The 24,566-nt window shown below is 38.0% G+C and overlaps 1 protein-coding gene and 2 pseudogenes across 3 annotated transcripts in view; all 3 read left to right on the top strand.

The window, feature by feature from the left end:
- khdc4 (KH domain containing 4, pre-mRNA splicing factor) overlaps nucleotides 1-12,967 on the top strand; it is a 50,993-nt gene extending 38,026 nt beyond the window's left edge. The window contains exons 13-17 of one of the 2 annotated variants that reach the window (XM_022251106.2): nucleotides 3,146-3,508; nucleotides 6,055-6,230; nucleotides 9,007-9,101; nucleotides 9,499-9,525; nucleotides 10,264-12,967. In XM_022251106.2, the coding sequence (XP_022106798.1) occupies nucleotides 3,146-3,508; nucleotides 6,055-6,230; nucleotides 9,007-9,101; nucleotides 9,499-9,525; nucleotides 10,264-10,412 (810 nt within the window). In that variant the 3' untranslated portion in view covers nucleotides 10,413-12,967. The remainder of the gene's footprint in view (nucleotides 1-3,145; nucleotides 3,509-6,054; nucleotides 6,231-9,006; nucleotides 9,102-9,498; nucleotides 9,526-10,263) is intronic. The other variant, XR_015425145.1, reaches the window with a different exon arrangement.
- Nucleotides 12,968-18,221: 5,254 nt separating this feature from the next.
- On the top strand, nucleotides 18,222-24,521 carry LOC110987946 (uncharacterized; annotated as a pseudogene). The gene is made up of 2 exons (XR_015425147.1): nucleotides 18,222-20,253; nucleotides 22,246-24,521. The product of XR_015425147.1 is annotated as an uncharacterized LOC110987946 (transcript).
- LOC147799137 (uncharacterized) lies at nucleotides 20,679-22,252 on the top strand (annotated as a pseudogene).
- Nucleotides 24,522-24,566: the final 45 nt, after the last annotated feature.

The following is a 24,566-nucleotide window of genomic DNA, read 5'->3' as shown; positions in this document are numbered from 1 at the left end:
CATCTACTTTATTCAGTGGTGGTGAAGGGGAGGCGATGGGTTTATTTTCATGTGGCGGCAAGGAAGAGCTATACCGTAGTGATCTTTGGCGGCAGGAGCAGAGTGTGATTTTGAGTTTTATGTAACAGTTTCAAGGTTGATCCACATATTCGCGATATGTATTCTTAAACGTATGCCTGCTGATAAGAATAATGAATTTTATCTTGAAGTGATAAAAGGAATTAAACTGCATGTTGATTACAAATCTTGTCAGGGATATTAGGAATAAGATAGTATATTTCTGTTTGTTTAAACGTTTGCAATTTGGATAACATCATAGAGAGTATGTTATTGGATAGGTTTCTTGTAAAGTGTGGAGCACTCCGGAAAAGTAAATGTTCATGTACAAGTATTTACAGTGATATAAAATTGACAGTAACCGAATTTGTCACTGGCTTTCATTATACCCACATGAATGCTCTTGGCTATCCGGGATGTTTTTCAGTGATATCACACTTCAAAGCAATAAATAATGCCACACAGGCTAAATAATGCCACACAGGCTAAATAATGCCACACAGGCTAAATAATGCCACACAGGCTGAATAATGCCACACAGGCTAAATAATGCCACACAGGCTAAATAATGCCACACAGGCTGAATAATGCCACACAGGCTAAATAATGCCTCACAGGCTAAATAATGCCTCACAGGCTAAATAATGCCACACAGGCTGAATAATGCCTCACAGGCTAAATAATGCCACACAGGCTAAATAATGCCACACAGGCTGAATAATGCCACACAGGCTAAATAATGCCTCACAGGCTAAATAATGCCTCACAGGCTAAATAATGCCACACAGGCTGAATAATGCCTCACAGGCTAAATAATGCCACACAGGCTGAATAATGCCTCACAGGCTAAATAATGCCACACAGGCTAAATAATGCCACACAGGCTGAATAATGCCACACAGGCTAAATAATGCCACACAGGCTAAATGATGCCACACAGGCTAAATGATGCCACACAGGCTGAATAATGCCACACAGGCTGAATAATGCCACACAGGCTGAATAATGCCACACAGGCTAAATAATGCCTCACAGGCTGAATAATGCCACACAGGCTGAATAATGCCACACAGGCTAAATAATGCCTCACAGGCTAAATAATGCCTCACAGGCTAAATAATGCCACACAGGCTAAATAATGCCACACAGGCTAAATAATGCCTCACAGGCTAAATAATGCCACACAGGCTAAATAATGCCACACAGGCTAAATAATGCCACACAGGCTAAATAATGCCACACAGGCTAAATAATGCCTCACAGGCTAAATAATGCCACACAGGCTAAATAATGCCTCACAGGCTAAATAATGCCACACAGGCTAAATAATGCCTCACAGGCTAAATAATGCCACACAGGCTAAATAATGCCACACAGGCTGAATAATGCCACACAGGCTAAATAATGCCTCACAGGCTAAATAATGCCACACAGGCTAAATAATGCCTCACAGGCTAAATAATGCCACACAGGTAAATAATGCCTCACAGGCTAAATAATGCCTCACAGGCTAAATGATGCCACACAGGCTGAATAATGCCACACAGGCTAAATAATGCCACACAGGCTAAATAATGCCACACAGGCTAAATAATGCCACACAGGCTGAATAATGCCACACAGGCTGAATAATGCCTCACAGGCTAAATAATGCCTCACAGGCTAAATAATGCCACACAGGCTAAATAATGCCACACAGGCTGAATAATACCTCACAGGCTAAATAATGCCTCACAGGCTAAATAATGCCACACAAGCTGAATAATGCCTCACAGGCTAAATAATGCCACACAAGCTAAATGATATGCCACACAGGCTAAATAATGCCACACAAGCTAAATGATATGCCGCACAGGCTGAAATTTTAGCTTGCTGGATGGAAGAGCCTGACCACTGGTGTCAGAATGCCTTACAGCAAGACAACTGACTTACCACGGGTAGCACACCTTTGCTCTATACATGTATACACCACACTCACACTCCAGTGCATAGTTCTTGGTGCTGCTAATCTTTTTCTTTGTTTTAGTTTCTCAATCTTTTTTCACATAGCCTAAATTGGCCATAAAAAATGGGGGCACGCTTGCCCAAATCTTTGCCATGCTTGGCATCCTGTGGGCCCAAAAAACATGGCATGTTTGCCAACCAGAAAACTAGCCCCATTGGAAAAAATGGGCGGTAGCCACAGTGTTTTCCCTTTGGTTCCTTGACTAGAAGTTGTTACTAAGTGGCTAAATTACTTATCATAATGAATTTCAGAAAGTACGCCGATTGTTTCCACAAATACGGTCAGAATTGGAAGCCCCCCCCCCGAACCAGCAGGTGCTTGGCATAGTGTTTTAAAGATTGAATGCAAATTTGTTACCGTAACACTTTAAGGGCAAATTCAAATTTTCATATGAATTACTTGTTTATTTATTTTAAATTGAGGCACTGTTGCCCATCATTCCTACACAATTCCTGCTTCATATCTAGCCTACATCTACTTTATTCAGTGGTGGTGAAGGGGAGGCGATGGGTTTATTTTCATGTGGCGGCAAGGAAGAGCTATACCGTAGTGATCTTTGGCGGCAGGAGCAGAGTGTGATTTTGAGTTTTATGTAACAGTTTCAAGGTTGATCCACATATTCGCGATATGTATTCTTAAACGTATGCCTGCTGATAAGAATAATGAATTTTATCTTGAAGTGATAAAAGGAATTAAACTGCATGTTGATTACAAATCTTGTCAGGGATATTAGGAATAAGATAGTATATTTCTGTTTGTTTAAACGTTTGCAATTTGGATAACATCATAGAGAGTATGTTATTGGATAGGTTTCTTGTAAAGTGTGGAGCACTCCGGAAAAGTAAATGTTCATGTACAAGTATTTACAGTGATATAAAATTGACAGTAACCGAATTTGTCACTGGCTTTCATTATACCCACATGAATGCTCTTGGCTATCCGGGATGTTTTTCAGTGATATCACACTTCAAAGCAATAAAACAGGTATTAAAAAGAAATGGAAGAAGGGAATGAAGAATTTCCAAAGTAATATTATGTGTATCTTGTAAAAATGGGCTGTGTATTTTCTTCCATTGTTTGCAGTTGTCTGCTGCTCAGACTGTTGGCCTGATACAAGCGCCCGGTGAAACTTCACAACATTCTGTTGTTCAGGGAACTCCAGCAGTGCTTGTGCAACATCAATCATCACCTCACCAACAGCATGAGCTAATTCAGCAACACAACCAACAACAAATCCATCAACAGATTCAGCATGAAATTCAGCATAAACACATACAGAGGCAACAAGAACTTTCACTGAAGAATCCACAACAGTTGCAGCAAAAGGCACCTATTATCCCTGGCTCACATCTTACTCAATCTGCACCAACTCCAGCAGAACAACAAAAAAGGCATTTCAGAGAAGCACCAGCGGATAATCCCAAAGATACTTTGTTTGGTTATCAGGTAATGCTACACTCGACACATTTTGAATTTATGTTTGTTCTGTATGTGTACTTTTGCCAGTACTTCAAGTCATCAATGTTTTGATGAAGTGACAAATTTGTTCAAAAAATTATCAATTTTGGAATTTCTGTTTTGGGTAGAATTTACCAGGTTATCTTATGCCAACAATTTGTGAAGTAATTTTGACCAAATCTTTTGAAATCAGCTGAACTGCAGGATCTGTAGTTAGGTGACATTCATGTACTGCACGTTTTCTGTTTTCATGAAGGGACAGATTTTTGCTCTTATATAGAGATTAAATTGAGCAATGAAGAGCAAAGTTCACCCAACCTGAGTAGTTTTATTGTCACACAGTGACAGATTCAACTCTCAAATTATATATCAATAGGCAATTCCGCACAAAAGTGGAAATTTGGTCTTGCTATTGATTACCTCATTATTATTGCAATGTGCCACTTGACTCACAAATGCCATTTTGCCCACATGTAACTTTGCCCACAGCTTTTGTCAAAATTGAAAAGAGAGGAAGACACAGAAAAACAACTACCCAACCCCTCGTGAATCCACCCTGAATGCCAGAAAAAATAAATTGAATGGGAATTCTAGTATTCCCACTCATATATAGGTTTTTTTTTAAATTGTCCAGGTACTCTTTAAAGTAAAGGGAGTGTAAAGCTTAAAGCAAGTGCAATGTACAAAGCGAGAACTGCATGGAATGGCTGGGAGCCTGAGATACAGTACTCCCACAACAACATTATGCTCATTCTGAACTTTGACAATCCGAAATTAACATGAAGTGATCAAAACCTTTAGAAATATTTTAGTAAGTTGGTTCACAGAATTAGAGTCGCCGTCATGCATCTAGGTATTTTCTGCTTTTCATGAAGTCTCAGTGCATGCTGTTCGAAACTTCAGAGCATTGTAATAGAAACCATTTATCGTGCATTTTTATTGTATCTGGGTCTAGATATTTTAATTATTGTATGCCAAAACTTGCACGCAATAAACCTGTTAACCATATGCTGCTAGGTTTAATTAGAATTTGCATGATAAGTTCCAAGGATTTTCAAGATTTTCCATTATCAAAATTCTTAAAGAATTCATAACTTCATTTATTGGACATTTACACATGCACGAATGACTGTCTGGTGGCTACTCTAATCTGACAGACAACATCTATTGATGCCCGAGTATTTCAGCCAGGCCTGCTGCCTTGTAAAGAGAGCCCAGATTGTGCGGGGTTGTGTAATTTCCTTTGTTCCCGAAATTGGCCCAGTGCACTGCTGGCATCTTTTTAGATGCAGCCAGATTAGCATGCAGTGGTATTGTATCGCTCATCTCTGGAGTGCTGGAGCGCTTTTGTCCCTGGTGATAATCCGTTTTCCCTGAATGCTACAGATAGTGGTAAACTGTTTCAAAACAGTAACGGATTACCTCCGCTGTTGACAACTGAAAAAATGTTTGTAATTCCCAGCAGCTCAGTCTTTTGTTCCGAGTATTGTGTTTTGTTACAAGGCCCAGCTCTTTTGTCCGATTTCAGGCATCCCAAGCTATGCAGAAACCTAAGGTTTCCGTTACTGGGAACCCTGGCATGAAGTGGTAAAAAGATGCCGAGATTTGTCAGTTAATCACAGACCACCTTGCTTTTGAAATCAGGGTGTTCATTATTACCACATGAAATATTGTAAGGGCAAAGTGGGAAATGGGGCAGGTGGCACGTGGGCTAAGTGGCATATGGGCAAAGTAGCATGTGGGCAAAGTGGTAAATTCTCAAAGTTGTAAATGGGTGAGATGGCAAATGGGGAAAGTGGTTGTGGATGAAGGGATTGTGGGAGAAGTGATAAATGGGTGAAGTGACCGAAACCTGAAAGAAACCAGTTGCTGCACACCAGAGTCCTACTTTCATAGTGTTCATATAATAGATTGGTTAGACTTCATGGAGAGTAAAGACACCATGTTGTCAATTAGCTGTGATGGTTTATTGCTGTTCAATTTGTTTCATTTGCAGTTCTTGAGAGAGTTGCGATTTATGTTGTCAGATTTTCACAAGTGGTCTGACAGGCCCTGTGTTTTTTGTTGTTTTTTTGCTGCCATACTGTCCCTACAGTTCCATTTTGATACACTGTAACAGACCTAAACTCAAATACATCACCTGTTGTTTACATAGGTGCTTTCCTACGAGCACTCGATGGATTGTGTCCCATCTTATTACCATACAAAAGCGTGCATGTAAAACAAACGGTGCTGTTACACTGTTGAATGCTTGAAGTATATTATGGATAATTCATGATGGTCTCTTGACCACCAACACTGTTAGCAGACACCTGCATGGTTTCTCAAGCAGTCATGGTCCATCAAAGGTTTTACAAGTGGTGGGCCAATTAAATGGAGGAATGCGTTCCATTATCAGAATTGTCTTACTGAAAGCAAGTAACTTTAAGGCAAGGTTTGGTACAAGTTCTTATAAGTTGCTGAAACTTTTATTACACATATTTTGTCCCCGTCCAGTTTCTAACTCACATTTACTTTCTCACTGTTTTGCATAGCATGGTCCTCCTCATTTAACTAATCTAGGTGAGAGCAGGCAACTTGTATCTGTAACTCAGGCACTGCCAGGACTAAGTGAATCTTCTGTTCCAGCACCTTATCAGAAAGGCCCAACAGTTTCTCTTGGACCACCACAGAGGATACCTATGTCTGCTCTACCATCCAGTACAAAAAAGTGAGTTTGATATCATAACTGCATGTGCACTATGGTTGTGGTCTCTAGACCACAACCATACTTAAATTTAGTTAAATGTGCCTCAGTCTTTGGCTTATCATGTCATCTGGATTTGTATAGCTGTCTCTCTGTTGCAACTTCAGGTAAATCTGTTCAGGCCTGTCCTTTGACATTGGCCAGCCAGCTCTCCCTACATTGATTTTGTTGGCAGTCCATTTATGATTGCACAATACCCTGTTGTACTCGTCAATACACCTGGCACCAGATTTTGACCAGGCCAAAACATGACCCACATCAAGGTGACATCCTGCTTATAGGTATATGATGCCATTTTTAAAGGTGAACATTTAAAGGTTGTAGATCCACTTTATTAATTCACGTATGTAGGTAAGCATGAATGTATAAAAGGTTATACTGACGGTAACGTATCAAAGGTTAAACTAACGCTACCACCATAACGACATCGTCATTCCAATTTCTATAGACATTTTTCTTCATGTCTTGTGGAGTTATGTTTGTTTTGTATATTTTCTACATCTCTACTACCAAGTATGCATTTCTACCAATTGCATTTTTTTTCCAAACTTACAATTGCAAAAAAGCCGTTTGTTCTGTTGCAAACAGACAAAGAAGCTCTCATTTTTTTCCCCTATTTCAGACATTCTCCATTGGGTTTGTACACGTCTTATTGTACCATAGGACTACAAACTTGGCAGATCTTCAGACAATTATCCAAGGATAGTACTTGAACAAATTTGTCATGATGACGTCATTTATTATTGATTTTTCAATATTTACCTTTTACTTTTACATTCTATGCCTTTTTGAGACACCGTTTTGGTAACTTATTGATGTTCGATCATCATCAAAGTTACACCAAGCATGGACCTTAATGCAAAATAATACTAAAATATTCATGATTACATCAAGTAATTTATTGTTGAATTTGAATACATGTATATTATGATAAATTTTTAAACTCCATATAAAATCAACTGTGGCCTCCCGCGACATTCTGTTTGCATCAAGTGGCAGAGTTGTGTGGATCAAATACATGTGACCCTTCAGGTCGAAACTTCGAAATGCGCTTATTGCTTAACCCCTTGACGACAGGAATTTCTTCCCGAAAGCCGACTCCAAGAATTCAGCCTGGCTTGGCCATGAAGGCCACCTGCCAAATTGCAGATTCTCAGTTTGTGGCCCTGCGTGCTCTGTAGGCTTTTAATTACATGGTGAAAAGGCTGATTGTTCGGTGGCATGCAGCTCTACTCAAGCTTCCACATTCCCTCTTCATTGCCTCTTTTCAAAGTGGGTACTATTGTGAAGCTGGTGATTATAATGCAAATTCGGTCTTTTCATTTCTGGGCTACGCACAAAGACCAATTACCATATATAAAAGAGCCAGGGTCTGCCTTCTTTCACTATGTTCACTTGAGTGTGGGCCGAGAATAATAGCTGAAAAATGGGCTTAGGATCTCAATTTTTACGGCGGCTCTATCCGCTTCCCTGCGCGAAGGGGTTAAAAGTGGTAGTAGGTATCAACTTTTTTTCAACGGTGTTAGTGTGTTGGGGTATAGAATTCTTCAAAACATCTACCGGTGATGTCATGTAAATGGCGAGTGCCCTCTTGGGACAGGTTGAACATTTTGAAAAATTAATTTTAAATAGGTGTCTGTGGTGGAGTTTGTCGGAATTGCCCGAAAATTGATGTGCATGATGATCTTTATGCAGTTTGCCCACGTGTGACAGTTATAGTATAAAGTCTTTATTGTTCAAAATCCCCTAAAAAAGTCAGTTGTAAGAGGAAGAAGGTTGAATTGTCTATAACATGGTAGTTTAAGCATTAGAGTCCATCGCACCAAGTGTCCAACTGATGAAGCACCGACGACAAAAATGCACCTTACTTTATTTGTGAACTCGAAAATCCCATTTGTATAATACACTGTGTATTGGCATTTGTGTGGGTGAACACATCTGTCTATAACAAAGACATTGCACAGTGCATATGCATACTCACGGCGGTGAAACAATTAGCATGTAGCACGGAAGTCAGATCATCTTTTTGATTCGAACACCAAATGACCAAAATGTCATTGTTACGTGGCACTCATTTGTATGCAGTGCCAAAAGACGAAAATGTTTTCAATCCAATAAAACCTTTTCCATGCTAAATTTTTCTCAAACACAATGCTAACCCATATTGTACACATCCAATTGGGTTAGAATCTTCCCGGTCACTTGGGAGGGATGTGTTATAGATGATCATTGACCAGATCAGAAAAACATGTCTCTGAGATGGACTGTGTGTATCTGTTATGTTTGAAATGTAGCTTCCACAGCTGGAGTCTCAGTAAGTCCATTTACACAGTCATCAGGGTCATGTTCTCTGATGAACAGAGCATGGTGTCTCCGTTTCTCCCTTAGACTAACACTGCATTTTAGATAATCATTTTAAACAATAAATAGTTGCCAAGTACTAGAAAGATCTTTTGGTCTCTTCATGCTTGTCATTAATTCTAATGTATGTAATGCACATACAGATGACGGTATACAGTGTACAATGAAAAGGGAATGACTTTGACAGAATCCACTTGTATGACATGTGACAAGACCTAAGACTGGATGACACGTGACGACTTGAGATGACTCAACATGAAGGTCATCTCTTTCTTAGATGTTGTTGTGACTTTGAACAACAGTTATATTTTGTAGAGAGGGCTTCAATCATAAGATATAATTGAAAGAGTTGCTTTAATGTGCCTGTGTTTTGTTTCAGTTTAATGGCACCACCACCTTTGGCCGTGATTGGTCCCTCTTCTGGAACAGGAGACCTTGATAAGCATCTTATGCCCCCACCTTCACTCCCACCCGGTTGGTATGATCCTAAATTATTAATCCAGGAAATGTGATAGCATGGCAATGCTCCTAGGTGATCTTGGTAATTGTAGACTCATTGGAGGAATCCCTCATGCCTTATGTGTGTGTCTCATCACAAGCAAGGCTAACAAAGTTTCCAGGCATAAATAGGATTACTCCTGTATTAGTTCTGTTCAAATTACCTGCTTTTCAACTGTCCAGAAAAAAGGTCAGTGGGATATGCCTCTTTTCCTTGAACATGTTTAGAATGCAATACAGTCAAATAAGGGGGGGGGCTTTCTTAGAACAGATCTACCGATAGATGTTCAGTTCTGTGACATTGTAGTAATAGAATGCATTGCTAAGAAAAAGAAATCTTATGTACTAAGTTAATTTTGTGTGCCTCTTGTAGGAGAGACACTGAAGTTGCTTCAACACGGTAAGTGTATCCATGCATGCAGGGTGTTGTACATGATATGGTACAAACATTTAGCCCTAATATTAAAGCATTTTACTCTTTTCATTGTATGATTTCTAGGTTTATTCCCAGAAATTGATCGGAACCAAGCCCTGACTGGCTAGAAACATCATGTTTATAGCTACCATATTTACAACAATATATTAAAAGCGAACCAGATATGTAAAGCAGCTCCTCCACACTGGAATTCAGTTTTGGATCTGTCTGGCCATAATTTATAAAATAATAGTGTATTTTTATTTGTCTCCTTTTCTTTTATATCTGGTGGTTACTGGACCTCGATGTCATCAATGGTTGTTCACTAATTTGCTGTGATCTGATGCCCATCCATCATCCTTCCAATATGGTATGGGGAAATAAACACCCACATTTTGGTTTGTCTTCATATTGATACTCTTCTTTCATTTCAATGTGGTGTTCATCAAATGTTCTTCACTCCATGTACCCCACTTTTTTAATGATGCACAACTTCATCAAATGCTCTTTGCTCTGTGTTCCCCACTTTTTAACAACGTAAAAATTCTGGTCTTGCTAAAATTTGTTCATGACCTGTGTTCCTGTAATTTATCAAAATTATGTTGCTATGGCATAATGTCCGGCACTCCTGTGTAATGACTGAATGGACAAAATGTTGGTGTCTAAATGGATAAATTACATTTGAATTCAAACAAACATGACACTGCATGAACATAACCTCAGTTAAGGGTGGTAGAGTGGCACTTTTTGAAGAACCTCCACAGAAGCGCAGCAAGGGTCTTGTATCCTATGATGGTGGCGATTCTGATGACGATGAAGACATTATTCGATCTCCACAAGCTCACAGCTATTTCCAGCCCAATAGCACATAGCCACAGATACCTGGAGGTCTTCTCAGCACTGTGACAGGTTCTTCAACAAACGGTGTTAAAAGCTGAATTTAACTACTGAGGAAAGAGGGACTTCCATTGCTGAACCCCTTGAAATTTCCTGTTGTAGGCAAGCAGTACATTGAAATGTCACCAAGCAGTGTTTATATGTGTGTTGTTCAAGGAACCACAATGTATTATGGACTGCATGCAGTGACAGCTTTCAAAAGAGAGACACATGGCGTATGTGTATCAATTTATGCATGTGTACAAACTTAAGCACTGTCACATGCAAGGAGTGCACCTGAATGTTATATAGCGAAGCATCATTCAAACTTCCTGCAGCAACAATAGGCTTTGCCCTTTTTGTACTAGTGCTGGCATAATTAAGTTCCAGTGATGTCGATATCTTCAGCAGCTTTTACAGATGCCCCGTAAATGACCTAATTTGAAATTTTCATAAAAAGCAAGGACTAAATTTGTGGATATTAATGTTTCCATTTGTAGGATGGCTTGTAGGTTTTCCCGGCCAAATCAGCAAAAGACCTTTCATTTTCATCAACATTTAAATCCATAGATTTTAGTTCTATTCATAATGGGTTTGTTTTTCCTTATTGTCAAATTTTTGTAAACACAAGATTTTGGTTTTGCAATGAAGATTTAGTCATTCTATTTTATTTACAGGCATTCAAGTGTACATTTTTGCTATGTATTGTCTTTTCTCAGTTAGTGCAATGAAATTAAAAGGTCATCGAAGTATGCGAGATTTTACCTCTGCATGCTTTTCCTTTTCATGTACGGTCAATCGATTTTGCACTTTGCGTGTGCAGTGTAGACGTGATGTGAATTACTGGAGTAGTTACTGCTGTCTTCCATCATAAGTTGTTTCTGCATGATATTCTTGTCTCGTAAGAATTGTCGCAGTGTTAATAATTCATTTGTATCCTCATTCATTTGTGTCGACACCCGTCTTTTGAGTGACACGAAATCAGTTCAGGAAATGTTTGTTTTTGCTCCTTACTGTGTGGATGGTTCCTGTTCTGTTTATTTTATATACATATATTTTGGTCTGTAATTACTCGGACCAGTGCAAATTAAAATAGAGGAGAGTTTGTGAAACAAAATTGGTGTCACTTTTTTCTTGTAAAATTGGCTTTTACGCCTGAATAGGCAAATGCAAGTCAGTGCATACCACAGGAACAAATTTGAATTCTCATATGAGAAATGTTCCCGTTGATGAAATTGAATTGTTCTTCAACATCTGAGGCCGTTGATGGATTTTATGATGGTCTTTCTTTAAAGCATGCTCAGATAACAAAATCGAATGAACTCCGCTGATTTTTTAATGCTCATGTGAAAGAACATTTACAAACAAGAAACAAACTTAAATGGGTTTCGTGTTAAATTGAACAATATTTTGCTGATATTTTGCTAGGAAAACCTATAATATGAATTTTTTAATAAAGACTGTTGCAGTCAGGATTTGAATTCCAGAATTTGTAGGTCATGCCAGCCGGTGGGGAGTATTACATTAAAAATATCTAACAAAAGAAGCACAGCGCACAAACAATGAGGGTCCATTGTAATTGCAGTGAAACAATGACTAATGCCAAGGGGGGGGTCTCTCCGTCTCATATCTTACTTAATATGTAAACTACCGTTGGGGTATGGGCAATACCCTATGGTCTCACTGACAACATGCTCTTCACAACAAAGACATGCATCCAAACCTACATGTATTCACTTGTGTAACTTAATATTTTTAAATGTGAGAACAATTAGCCTTGTGTAGCCATGTACAACAGAGGTTTGTATACATTGATACGAAATTACTTGGTATGTACATGTACTCACTTCAGGCAAATCCTCATATAACAAAGCAAGGGTGAACATTTAACAACTTCAGTTGTGGTCCTATTGTTGCATAATTATGTGAAACGTTTTGGAAGGACCCGCTTGGTTTTGTACAGGATTTAGAAAATACACGACCCTCAGTCTGTTGTGATTAACCTCTATTGTCGATTGTCAGTGGCTGAACGTGTATACATGTACAAGCTCCTGTTCACATAAAAGATATCTTTTCTCTCTGTGTCATGAGAAGACTACACGACATGGTCAATTCTTCTGTAACTGAAACAATCTGCACTTACCTCCATTGAATCTGAACTTTCCAAAATAGGTGGTTTTGTTTGTCTACAGCTTTGTGTCTCAGATTATGTAACATACTGTGCCAAGAGTTAGAAATCATAGGATTAGATTGAAGTCATTTATGGCATGTACAGCACACACTAATTTCAGTGGGAAGAAACCACAATTTTAACACCATTAAAGCTTGTGATAACTTTTTTTTTCCTCAGTCCTCAATTTTAACTCTTTAAACACTGTTACCATAAACATTGTGTATAGTATTTTAATCATTTTTCATAACTGAAAACAGTTTTGTTTGCAAACTGATATTTGATCTACCCGAAGTCATGTAACTGGTAATTTGAAATTATGGAAACTGGAAAATAAAATTAAACGTGATGGAAACGTTTCACGCTTTTTTAAAATTCAAATTTGGTTCAATCAGTGACGTTATTTGTGTAATGGTTGTAATTGTAAATCATGTTTAGTAGTAGGGATAGCGGTACCAGTTACCCTAGGTACCCTGCATAATTTGTTAATTTTTTTAGAAACAAGAAACTTGTATAAAAAATAGACCCTGGGTACCTACCCAGCAAAATTTCTCAAAAATCCGTAAACATCAAAACCGGTTTTATCCCCTTCATGTACATGTACCTCAGAACAAAGGGACCCCCCCTTCTACTAGGTCTCAAGGAAACTCGAAACGACACCGTTTACTGCACAGAACTTTTAGACGGACTCCAGGTAAGGAGGAGGGCTTGCTCTGCTGTAAAGTTCACTATATTCTGGTGGTTCCAAATATTTTATGCAGCATTTTTTATTGTAACTTAATGCGAATCCCTTAGAGCACTTAAATAGCAATAGAGAATGGAGAGTTCTGCTCCGCTCCGGCTGCGGAGCCTCCGGTCACGCACCGGCTCTAGCTCTAAAGTAGAACTCTCCATTCTCCACGACTACACCTAATTTTGGTAACTAACAATAAAATATCACCTTCTCCCTGGTATATTTTGGGGAAATTATCCAACCCAAATTTTGAGGGAAAATGATATTACATGAATGATAATAATATAAATGAACATGGACCTAAGAAAGTGCAATCATTGTCTTAATAAAAAAAACATTGTCAGAGTTTAAATTAAAACTTAACCAAACAATTAGTAAATGCTGCTTGAGATGTTTAAAAAATAACAAAGGAATACTTGTAAACATGGACATCATGAAAGCATTGTTTTAATTGTAGACCACTGCATACAAAAAATAGCTTGTAATGTCCAAGGATATATACCTGAAGACTTTTCTTGTGAACATAAATATAAATCAACGTGCAAGGTATGTACACCTAGAAAATATCTATATGAGAATGATTAATTATTTTTGCAAACAAATTGAAGTTTTATTTCAATAATATTATATAAAAAGGTTTAAAAAGCATAAATGGATGCCAGACCTGTGTTATCTGGGTTTAACTACATTAAAAACTTCATATGATTACATTCAACTTATAATGTACCTCTGCCCCCATCTCAAAGACGAATACACACCAAACAAGAATACCTACGTGCCATTAAATTGACCAAACATAAGTTTAAGAATCTTCAACGTAAATCGTACCATCAACTCTTACAAATAGTAAGATAATCAATTAGAAATAATACCCACGGGTCAATAAGGTCATGTTTTACGAAAAGATCTAATAAAAGCGATTAAAAATTACACTCAACCAGATACATTTGCAGATGCAGACTTTAAAGAAATTACAAGATTCCAAGGAAGTTATAGAAATTGGGAATTAATTCCACGTTTTATGAAAGACGATATTATTAAAGATAATATTATTTTTTGATTTTTACAAAAGATTAATTGAGTCAAAAGCGGTGGATCAATTGCAGGAGATTAACTTATACGATTACGACAGAAACAAAGGATCATTTCCTATTCTGTACCATTAAAAAATATTTCAAACATTGATACCCATGTCAATCTATTACTAATTGCTAATGGATATACAGAACATTACTGCTGGAATAAAAAAACTTGAGTAGACTCACTTCGAAATTCATTAGCGATCACAATGGTAAAGCATACCCCTGCTTCAAATGTGATTCTAATTTTAGAACCGCTGAAAAGTTAGCTTGACACAAAGACGATTGCCTCAGATTAGATACTCCTATTTCTAAAGTAGTATTACCCGATATAAACAACGTATTAAAATTTGATTTATTACAAATGTATAAAACCCGCACCGTTTGTTATATATGCAGATTTTGAATCTATTTTAGAACCACTTAAACTGCAAGAATTAAACACTACCAAAACACATCATCACAAGCCATCGGGTTATTCTTTTGCAGTAGTACGACATGATGGTGTTTGTACAAATTACAAATCATATAGGCCTAGAGGAACGGATGCTACCACTTCATTTATAATAGATCTCATGGAAGAAGGAAATAAATTAACGAAGTATTTTCTGACCCAAAACCTTTTCAACGGACTTCCAAGTTACATAAACAATACGACACGTGTAATACTTGTTGGATTTGTAAAAAAAAAAGTATATGTAAAACAGAAGATGATCAATTTCATTGCTCTATTCCTGAAAAACCAGAAACTCCGTTTGATAAAGAAAAATTTATAAAAGTAAACAACAAAGGCATTATATAATATCTCTGTATGAAATGCAAAAAGTCAATTAACGAAAAATTTATAAAAGTAAACAACAAAGGCATTATATAATATCTCTGTATGAAATGCAAAAAGTCAATTAACGAATTTTGAAAAGTTCGTGATCATTGTCACATTACTGGAGGCCCAGCGCGCGGTCTATGTAATTTACAACTAAAAAAATTCCAGAAAAGACGTCATTTCCTGTATTTTTACATAATTTAGAAATTATGACGCCCATTTAATTATGCAGGGGTTATACCTGTCAGTAGGCAAACTGTTTTCTATTCCAAAAATTCTGAAAAATGTGTTTCTTTTTCAGTAGGCCAACTCAAGTGTTTAGATTTGTTCAATTTCATGGAATATTCCTTAGAGTCATTTGTGAAAGCTTGCCCTCAAAACGCTTTTAAATTAATACAAAAAAAGATTCCCAGAAAACACAGATCTGCTTTTTGAAAAAGGTGTTTATCCATACGAATACATGGACTCATTTAAGAAATTTGATGAGACACAATTACCACCAAGAGAAGCATTTTGTACCTCACTCAGACAAAAACGTGTATCTGAAAAAGATTATGAGAGAGCACAAAGCGTTTGGAAAGCTTTTGGATGTACACTAGGTGCGTATCACGATTTGTATGTTGAACAGATGTTTTATTACTTGCTTGTGTATTTGAAAACGTAAGCTTCGTATGCAGAAAAAATTATGACCTTGAGGGTGCACCACTACAAATAAATTCCCATAGGCAGCAATGATAAATCCCCACACTTTGCAATAATTTTAAAAATGCTCACAACTCTCACAGGTGTCCAGGCTGCACAGAAATACGATGATCGACATGTCCCCTTTCATTTTCCTTTCAATTTTCGGGGGGTTGACCAATGAATTTTTGAGAAATTTTCACCAGAAGCAGACCACCCCTAAAATGGAGAAAATGTCCCTGCCCAGAAATGTAGCCATTTTGAAAAACCATCCCTCTGCAAAACGGCCAAATAGTGCCATTTTCGGACCCGACTGCATCCAAATTGCTCAGAATTTGAAGCCCAGACTCCGGGCCAGGGGTTCAGTGCCATATTTCTCCAATTCCTCAATTTCATGGCTCTCAGGACCTTCTAATATAGAATATTTTAAATAAGTTATATGCTCAGGTGTACCCTGTACTTTATTTACACGATGTAATTTTATAGCTTCTGCTGGAACAAGATCTTGACCTTGCTTATTTTAATCAATCTGTTTTTTTCTCCGTTTAGAGATTTTAAAACCTCAGGCAACCTTGTTACCCATTCCACATTTCGTTCACCTGGATCTAACATTTCTTGCGCGCACTGGTATCCAAACAAACGCTCAGCTAAAGTTCTGTTGAATCTTTCTACAATCTCTAGTGATCGATGTACACCGGGTTCACCCACTTGCACCTATGCTTTATTTTTAAATAAAGTTTTTTTTAAGTCACCTTTAAATTCTGATCCAGAGTCAACATTAAGCGTTTTAGGCCAAGTCAATGGCGATGTATAGTAAATCTGTTTTGTGGCTTCTATGACTTGTTCAGCCGTTTTACTTGTCAAAGGTTCGGCTTTTTTGTATCTGGAAGCCACATCGACCAGGCCTACTGTCAAAGCATATTTGTAAGTTTTACCCCTTGGGCCTTTTGGAACCCTATCCCAGGGTAGGTATAACACATCCATTTGATGTGTATCATTGGGAACGGCATATTCTGATTGTGAAGTACTTGGTCTGGGTATAGGCCTATACCGAGGAGGAGGCAGATAAATTTGCCAAATTGCTTGTTTTTTAACCAAGATGTCACTTTGGTTTTGTCAATGCCAGATTTTTTAGTAAGGTTTTCAATAGCTGCATGTCCCTTAAAAGAACAAGACCAAGAAGAACAAGATATATCGTGGGATGATACCCAAGAAACCACGTTTACAGACACGGGAATCCTAAAAAAAAACCTTAGTAATAGGAGAAAAATATATTTGTACTTTCACCAGAAGTAAAAGATTTCTATAATTTATTTTTTGCGATCGAACAGACTTAGCAGTTTTACCCAATTATGAAAATTTTATATTTTACCCAAATAAAGGTCTTTTTTTACAAAGCTTTTGGTAATTACAAAGAAGTATTGCCAACCAAAAAAGGAAATCCAAAATTAAAATTATAAACAAAAGCAAAGTTTGCTAAAAGTGAGGGATATCCAAACGGACCAGATTTTATTCGAACTGAATCAGGTTTTCGCAATTATGGAAGAAAACTTCAACAGATGAAAGAGACTTTAGATACCAATGAAAATAAAACAACCGATCTAGCTGAAATTCAAGGAACTGATCAATCTGAAATTCAAGTAACCGATCAAGCTGAAATTCAAGGAACCGATCAATCTGAAATTCAAGTAACCGATCAAGATGAAATTCAAGAAACCGATCAAGCTGACATTCAAGTAACCGATCAAGCTGAAATTCAAGTAGCCGATCAAGCACTAAATAAGATCATTAAATCTACAGAAAGTCTCATTCGAGACCCAGATACACAAAGTTAAATAGAAGAATACTCAATGAGAGAAATTCGTGGTTTTGGTCAAGACATGCAAAGAATTAGGGGAAGTTTAAGAAAAAATGTTGTACAGATCTCAGAAACGAGATCAGAACTCAATGAAGAAAAAGACAGGTTAACAAATCTTGAACGACAAGATGAATTATTACTCCGACCTGAATCTGAAGGAAAAAAACGGGTCAAAGGTCGTATACATGAATTAAATGATCGCTTAGAATTATTAAATAGTGCTAAAAAGATCTTTTGGGTAATTTAAACGAATTAAAAGTTTGATTGATCACATGTTATATGGAGATGTATCTTTATGTGAAATAATACAAACCATTATTAGAGAGCAAGGTGTAACAATTGTGAGTATTTTATTTTAACAGCTTTTACCTTGGCCATTAGCACCATTGTGAGCAGTATAGCAGCTTCTGTGAGAGCAGTAGGTACACCAACACCACCAGATGAACCTGGATTTAAAAACTGGCTTTAAAAAAACAGTCATTTAGCCAACGCGTTGAAAAAACTTGGAGCCACTGCACTTGGAGCTTTACCAGGTGTAATATGAAGTATTCTGAGTTGGTTGTTAACGTTGCGAGTCAACGCAACGATGCTGAACATTTATGGACTTTGCTTTTAATTTGTGGGAGCACTGGTGTTGGGTAATTTTAGTGGTAAATGAATTTATGGGTGTTGCGTTATGAATTTAATTACCTACCAGCACTTTTATACCATAAATGATAAATATAACTTGTCACAGCCAGCATAAATTACTCACAGCTAGCAACTTGTTATATAACAATATAAATAGAACTTGGTATTTTCCATAAATTATGTATAGAACTTGGTGTATGCCGATATACTCACAGCTAGAATAAACTTTACTTTTGTCCTTAAAAGCAGCTATAATACATTGACTTCAATTTGAAGCCAAGGTATGAATTTAAATTTAAATTAAACTTAATTAATTAAATTAAATTATCTAATAAACAAAATTAAAGCCAGTGAAATGGGAAGCATACCTAGTGTTAGTCTTTTTTTTCATATTGATGGGTATCTTTGGTTATATGCTGTATTTGTTGTTTTTTCTTGGATACCCATGGTAATGCCTTCACACTAATTCTACACACTAATTGTGCGCTTGACGTATTTACTTCGGTACTCTATGGCAGAGCTTCAGGAGGGTAATATAATGCTGTATGCTGTGCATTTCTGGTCAACATAACATTTTTCTCATGAGATGATGGCTAAGCCCTCGGCCTCCTTCCCGAAAGCAAGCCAAAAATAAACAGAAAATGAAAGAATATCATTTCCGGAAATAAATGACCATTTTCTTATATTAACGAACCCACTCAAAAGGGACAATGTTAACCTGTTTTTTTATTGTGTGTGTGTTTGTGTTTTTATTCATTTTTTACACCTATTGTATACGATCTAGTTGTAGCAATATTTTCTCTTTGGGTCTGTTCAGTTGTGATTTGTTCAGTGTGTAAAAATTTGAGAATTCCACCAGGGCATGCAATAGGTCTTGTAAATAGGCCTATGATGTCCAAACTGTCCATGCGTTTTTCCGTCTGGTTTCGATGAGCCAACACGGAAAAAACATCAATAAAATGGTTTTAATTTTACACACTCTCAGGAAAATTGTACTAACTAAAATTCATTCATATTTTGAGTAAATGTTATTGAAATTCGACATGCAGCATACGGAATTGTGGGAATCATTTCTGTGCGAACAAAGTGAACGCAGCTTTAAATGAGCGACAAAACTAACTTACTGCCGTTTTTAAAACAGACACTTATTAATCAGCTTAAAAAGTTGAGTTCACAACCTGACTTACATTTAACAAATAGGCCTACCTTCCGGCACAAAAAAATCAATTTTGTCTGAGAACATTTAGTTTTATTTGTATGTGTTGCTATACATGGAGTTGTTCGAATACCTGCATTCTAATTAGATGGTAGGAATTCTCGCTACGCCTATGTGGCTCCTCTTTGTGGATCGTTGAGGCGGACCATGTATATAAAGCGTGTGTACCACTCGTATTCTCATTCAGGTCTTGCACCCACCGAGTGTCACTATTCTAGTACCCTTTTTCTTCTTTTGGTTTCCCTCCCTCCCACCCTCAAGATCGATAGGTTCGTATATTTTCTGTTTCGGTTGTTGCTGCTTATTGAATTTTTCTTCGACAGGCATGCCGGCTCCAAACCAATGCTACTCCTGCGGTTCTGTCGGTCACTGGGCAAAATCCTGTCCGTTCATCCAAAGCCACAACTCATTTGCCTGATACCGTGCTCCTACCAGAGCCAGCTCAGTCTTTGCATTCGGGGGTCCCAGGTGCCCATCTGCAGTATGGACCATCCCAGCGTCCCAACGAGCCCTCCTTGCCTCGCCCAGTTTGCGATCCAGCACCCCCGCCACTGATGACTGCGATAAGGCCGGCCCCTCCGGAATCTCCGACGCCTAACAGCTTTTGTAGGACATCAATTTTCACAAAGTTTGACGATGTTATTCAGGTAAATTGTTCCGGACGGTCTTGGGACATAAACCTTTGGTTTCAGATGATATTCCGGTAAAAGAGAGGCTAAAGACGCAAGCAGAATTTTGGCGAGGGATAAATGCGCGTGATACGATTTTTCTATTGTCGAATATGGATACAGAATTCCTTTTGGTACTGTTCCTTCTCCAATGTTCTTTAGAAATAATCAGTCGGCTTTACGAAAGGCTATATTCGTAATTGAAAGTGTATTGGATCTGCTACAAATCGTATTGTAGAAAATTGTTTCCTTCTTTTATAGTCAGCCCACATTCTGTTTCCCACAATTCCTCAAAGAAACAGTTAATTCTTGATCCAAGTGTCCTAAATAAATTCATTAGCAAAGTACACTTCAAAATAGATGATTTGAAATGCACTCTTCAGTACCTGTGTCCCAAAGCTCTAATGATATCCTTTGATCTCAAGTCTGGGTACCATCAAGTTGAGATTTCCGAGTCTTCACAGTGTTATTAAGGCTTTGCTTGGACCATTAACGGAGTTGAAAGGTATTTTGAGATTACCGTATTGCCGTTAGGATTGAGTACTGCTCCCTATATTTTTACCAAGCTGCTCAAGCCGTTGGTAAAACACTGGGGGGCATGCGGCATTTTAATTGCTCGATATTTAGATGGTGGTTTTGTTTCTATTCCTGCCCCAGCAGACTCTAATACACGCAACTCCAATGCTCTTCAAATATCTCGTCACATCCCGCAGGATTTATTGAAATCAGGCTTTGTGTACAACATTAACAAATGTAACTGGGATCCGTCCACTTCCTTGGTCTGGTTAGGCATGAAGCGGGACACCGAAGGGAACCCTTGAAATTCTGGATAAAAGAATTAAAAAGATATTAAACTCAATTTACTACAACAACCCTACACAATAAGACAACTTCATTCGTTCATTGGTCAGATAATTTCTTTGTCCCCTGTCTTGGGCAATATCATCCGACTTATGACTCGTAATTGTCAGTGCAGCGTTGCTGCAGGTTCAGATGAAAGTGACTCGTTGTCGCTGAAAAATTAACATGGCGTGTCATTTAGAGTTAAAATTCTGGAAAGACCATGTCCGCCGCCTTAATGTTCGACACGTCTTCTCCTATAAAGTTCACAAAAAAAAGTGTACTCTGATGCAAGCTCTACTGGTGCAGGGTCGATTATATGTAATGATATCCATTCTGCTCACAGGCTGTGGTCCATTGAAGAATCACTTCAAAGTTCAACATGGAGAGAACTCGAAGCTATTCGTTTTGCGCTGTCATCCTTTCTTCCATTAATATCATCCTCAGACCTTAAGATACTCACTGAGAGTCAGAGTGCTGCAAAGATTATCGAGTGCGGTAGTATGAAATCCCATTTGCAGGCTATACCTTTTGATATTTTCAAGATATGCCTTCAGAACTCTATTAGAATTGATGTGGATTGGATTCCTAGAAAAGAAAACGAACAAGCAGATTTTCTAAGCAGATTCATTGATCTCGATGATTGGACCTTGACTGAGGAATTTTTTTTGCCACTATCAATAACCTTTGGGGGCCCCTTTACGGTGGACTGCTTCGCAAACTATTACAATGCCAAGGTATCACGATTTTACTCCCGTTTCTGGAACCCAGGCTCATCCGGGGTGAATGCTTTCGCTCAGAACTGGTCAGGAGAGAATGCTCTCATAGTTCCACCTGTGGTTCTCATTCCGGCCGCGCTAAAACATATGCATCTTTGCCAATGCACCGGGGTTCTTGTCTTTCCCTAGTGGCCTTCCCATCCCTTCTGGCCTTTGTTGTGGTCCCATTTTAAACACTTCATGAAGCGGTTGATCTATGATTTCGGTTACATCGCCTTACGGCGTGGTAGAAATATGAACTCCATTCTCTGCTCCCAGTATTTTAATGGGTATATTGCTGCAGCGTACTTTGATTCCCCTCCCCAACCTGTGCAAAATTTAACTTGACTGTATTTGTTTCTCTTTCTCACAGATAGTTCGTAAGCACCCATTTTGGCTCACCTGTCCTATCCAGTTACAAGATAAACCAGACCAGATCCTGCAAGATATAATTCTCGCAAAATCGGAGGGCACGGTAAATTCATATGTATATAAATGTCAGCAATTCTTTTCCTGGTTAAAAGTGAATGGAGTCCCTCAAATGTTGCCCGTCTCGGAACCAATCTTGGCAACATACCTCTCACATGTCAAAGACCAGTCCAATTCTGAAAGTGTTTTGGCTACAACTGTTGCTTCACTTAAATGGTTACATATATTAATTAATGTCAAGATTAATCCCCTCGATTCTGCCATTATCCAGCATATTCTTATCAGCGGTAGACGGCAATTACATCAACCCCCAGTACAAAAGCATAGGTCCTTGTCGCAATTTAGAATTATTATCGATTTGTTAACTGGCCCCGATTCCTCACTCCTAGACCTGCGAATGGCGTGTTATGTTTCGATTAAGTATGCTTTGTTTCTTCGTCATGAGGAAATGGCGGCTATCAAAGCTAATCATTTTTCTGTTCTTCAGGTGCATAAAGGTATTTCTGCATTTATTCCTAAATCTAAAACGATGTTTTCAGAGATGGTCAAACCACTTACCTGTACGATACAGAAGATCCTTATTCACCACTTAAAATCCTGCGAAAATTTATGGAAGCCTTTGATATTCAAATCGGGCAAGATGCCTTCTTGTTTACTTCTCTCTCCTTCTCCAGCACGAAAACTTACAAGTGAGGAGCTAACAAGCCACTCAGTTACTCACGATGCAGAGAATTATTTCTCCAAACGCTTAAACGTATAGGGGTAGCTGATCCACATTCTTATGGGTTACACAGTCTACGGTCTGGGGGTGCAATTCATTTGGCAAACAAACACGTTATGGAGGCGTCGATAATGCAGAAGGGTCGTTGGAAGACATATCAAGCCCCCAAAAAACCAGATGTTAAACTAAACGTTTCAGAACTCTTGAAGGTCTCAAAGGCAACTAAATTGTATCCATTTAGTGAAATTTCGAAATATATGCCATTAACCATAGGTCGAATAACTTGTATTAGTAAGTAAAATGTGAATACTTCATAGATTCAACGTTGTATTAATTAAAAGTTCATGAACTGAATAGTGTACGTAAACAAAAAATAGGCCTAATCGGAACTGATTCAAATCAGCCATTGCTTAAATGGCATGTAGGAAGGCCATTATGGGAGGTCAGATGATCTGCTGAATGCAAAATCTATTTGGGTTTTGCCAAAGTTAATGTGTTCAATAGTTGATTGGCCTAAGTACAGGCGGGCCGTTATCTAAGGTCAGATGACCCTAAGAGTGGTAATTAAAAAAAGTCAAATGACTTAAAGAGATAGATCAGATGATCATTGTGCAGTTTTGCTTTGCTTTTTGGTAATTTTGTTCGTCTTGTTGGCTCAATTTGTAAGAGTTGTAAAAGTATACAAGTTTAACACTCGGTGCTCGTGTTCAGACCTCACGCCCATGGTTTCCGATAGAGACATTACAGTATCACTTGCCTCCATGACTTTTCTTTTTTGGCAGTCCAATCACATAAAGCTATTTTTTATGCGGATGAGCACAGCGAAGTAGCATGAAAGAATAATTTTGTCATGTAGACTAAGTTTCTTTCATTGCGTTGACTTTGAATTCCCTTGTTTGTAACTTTATTTAACAGAAACGTCAGCACTCTGCTTCTCACTTTGGATTCATCTCTGCCCCGAAGAAGGATTCTGTCACTCATATCGCATAGTCTGTCACACGATTTGGGTTCAGTGCGTCTTTAGATCCGAAAAACACAAATCATGGTTGTCTTTGAGATTTTGCCGGTGAAACTTGGGGAAAATAAACGACAAATTAGTCATTCAGTTTTTGAAACTACTTTTGCCAATAAGTAGCATTTCAGTGGTCCCAACTTCTAGATAGTGAAGTTTCATTTACAAAGCCTGTTAGGCTAGATGGATTGTCATAAATTTCTTACTAGGCCTATATAGGCTTGAAGTTAAGCATTATACTGTACAACTTGAGAATCTATCTGAAACTTTAAAAAGGCGCAACTCACATTTCCTTCCGTTCCTTCTTCCAAACTTGACTTCGATCTCTGGTAATTCACTGCTGCGTGCACCTCAACCATTATTCTTTCCAAATTTATCCATTCCAAGTGCAGAATTCAGTTTCTCTTCGAAATCTGAGGATTGAAGCACAGTGACCCCAACTGGTTTTTGAAAACTCCATTTGAAAGTATACACGCAACGAAATTCCTGACGCTGGTTATTTATATTGACAAGAATATAATATAAAATCTGT

Source organism: Acanthaster planci, linkage group LG05 (assembly GCF_054643075.1).
Source record: "Acanthaster planci isolate LZ-2023a linkage group LG05, COTS_SCS, whole genome shotgun sequence".
Lineage (NCBI taxonomy): Eukaryota > Metazoa > Echinodermata > Asteroidea > Valvatida > Acanthasteridae > Acanthaster > Acanthaster planci.
The sequence above is the reverse complement of the archived record's forward strand: the minus strand, read 5'-3'. Positions and strand labels throughout refer to the sequence as shown.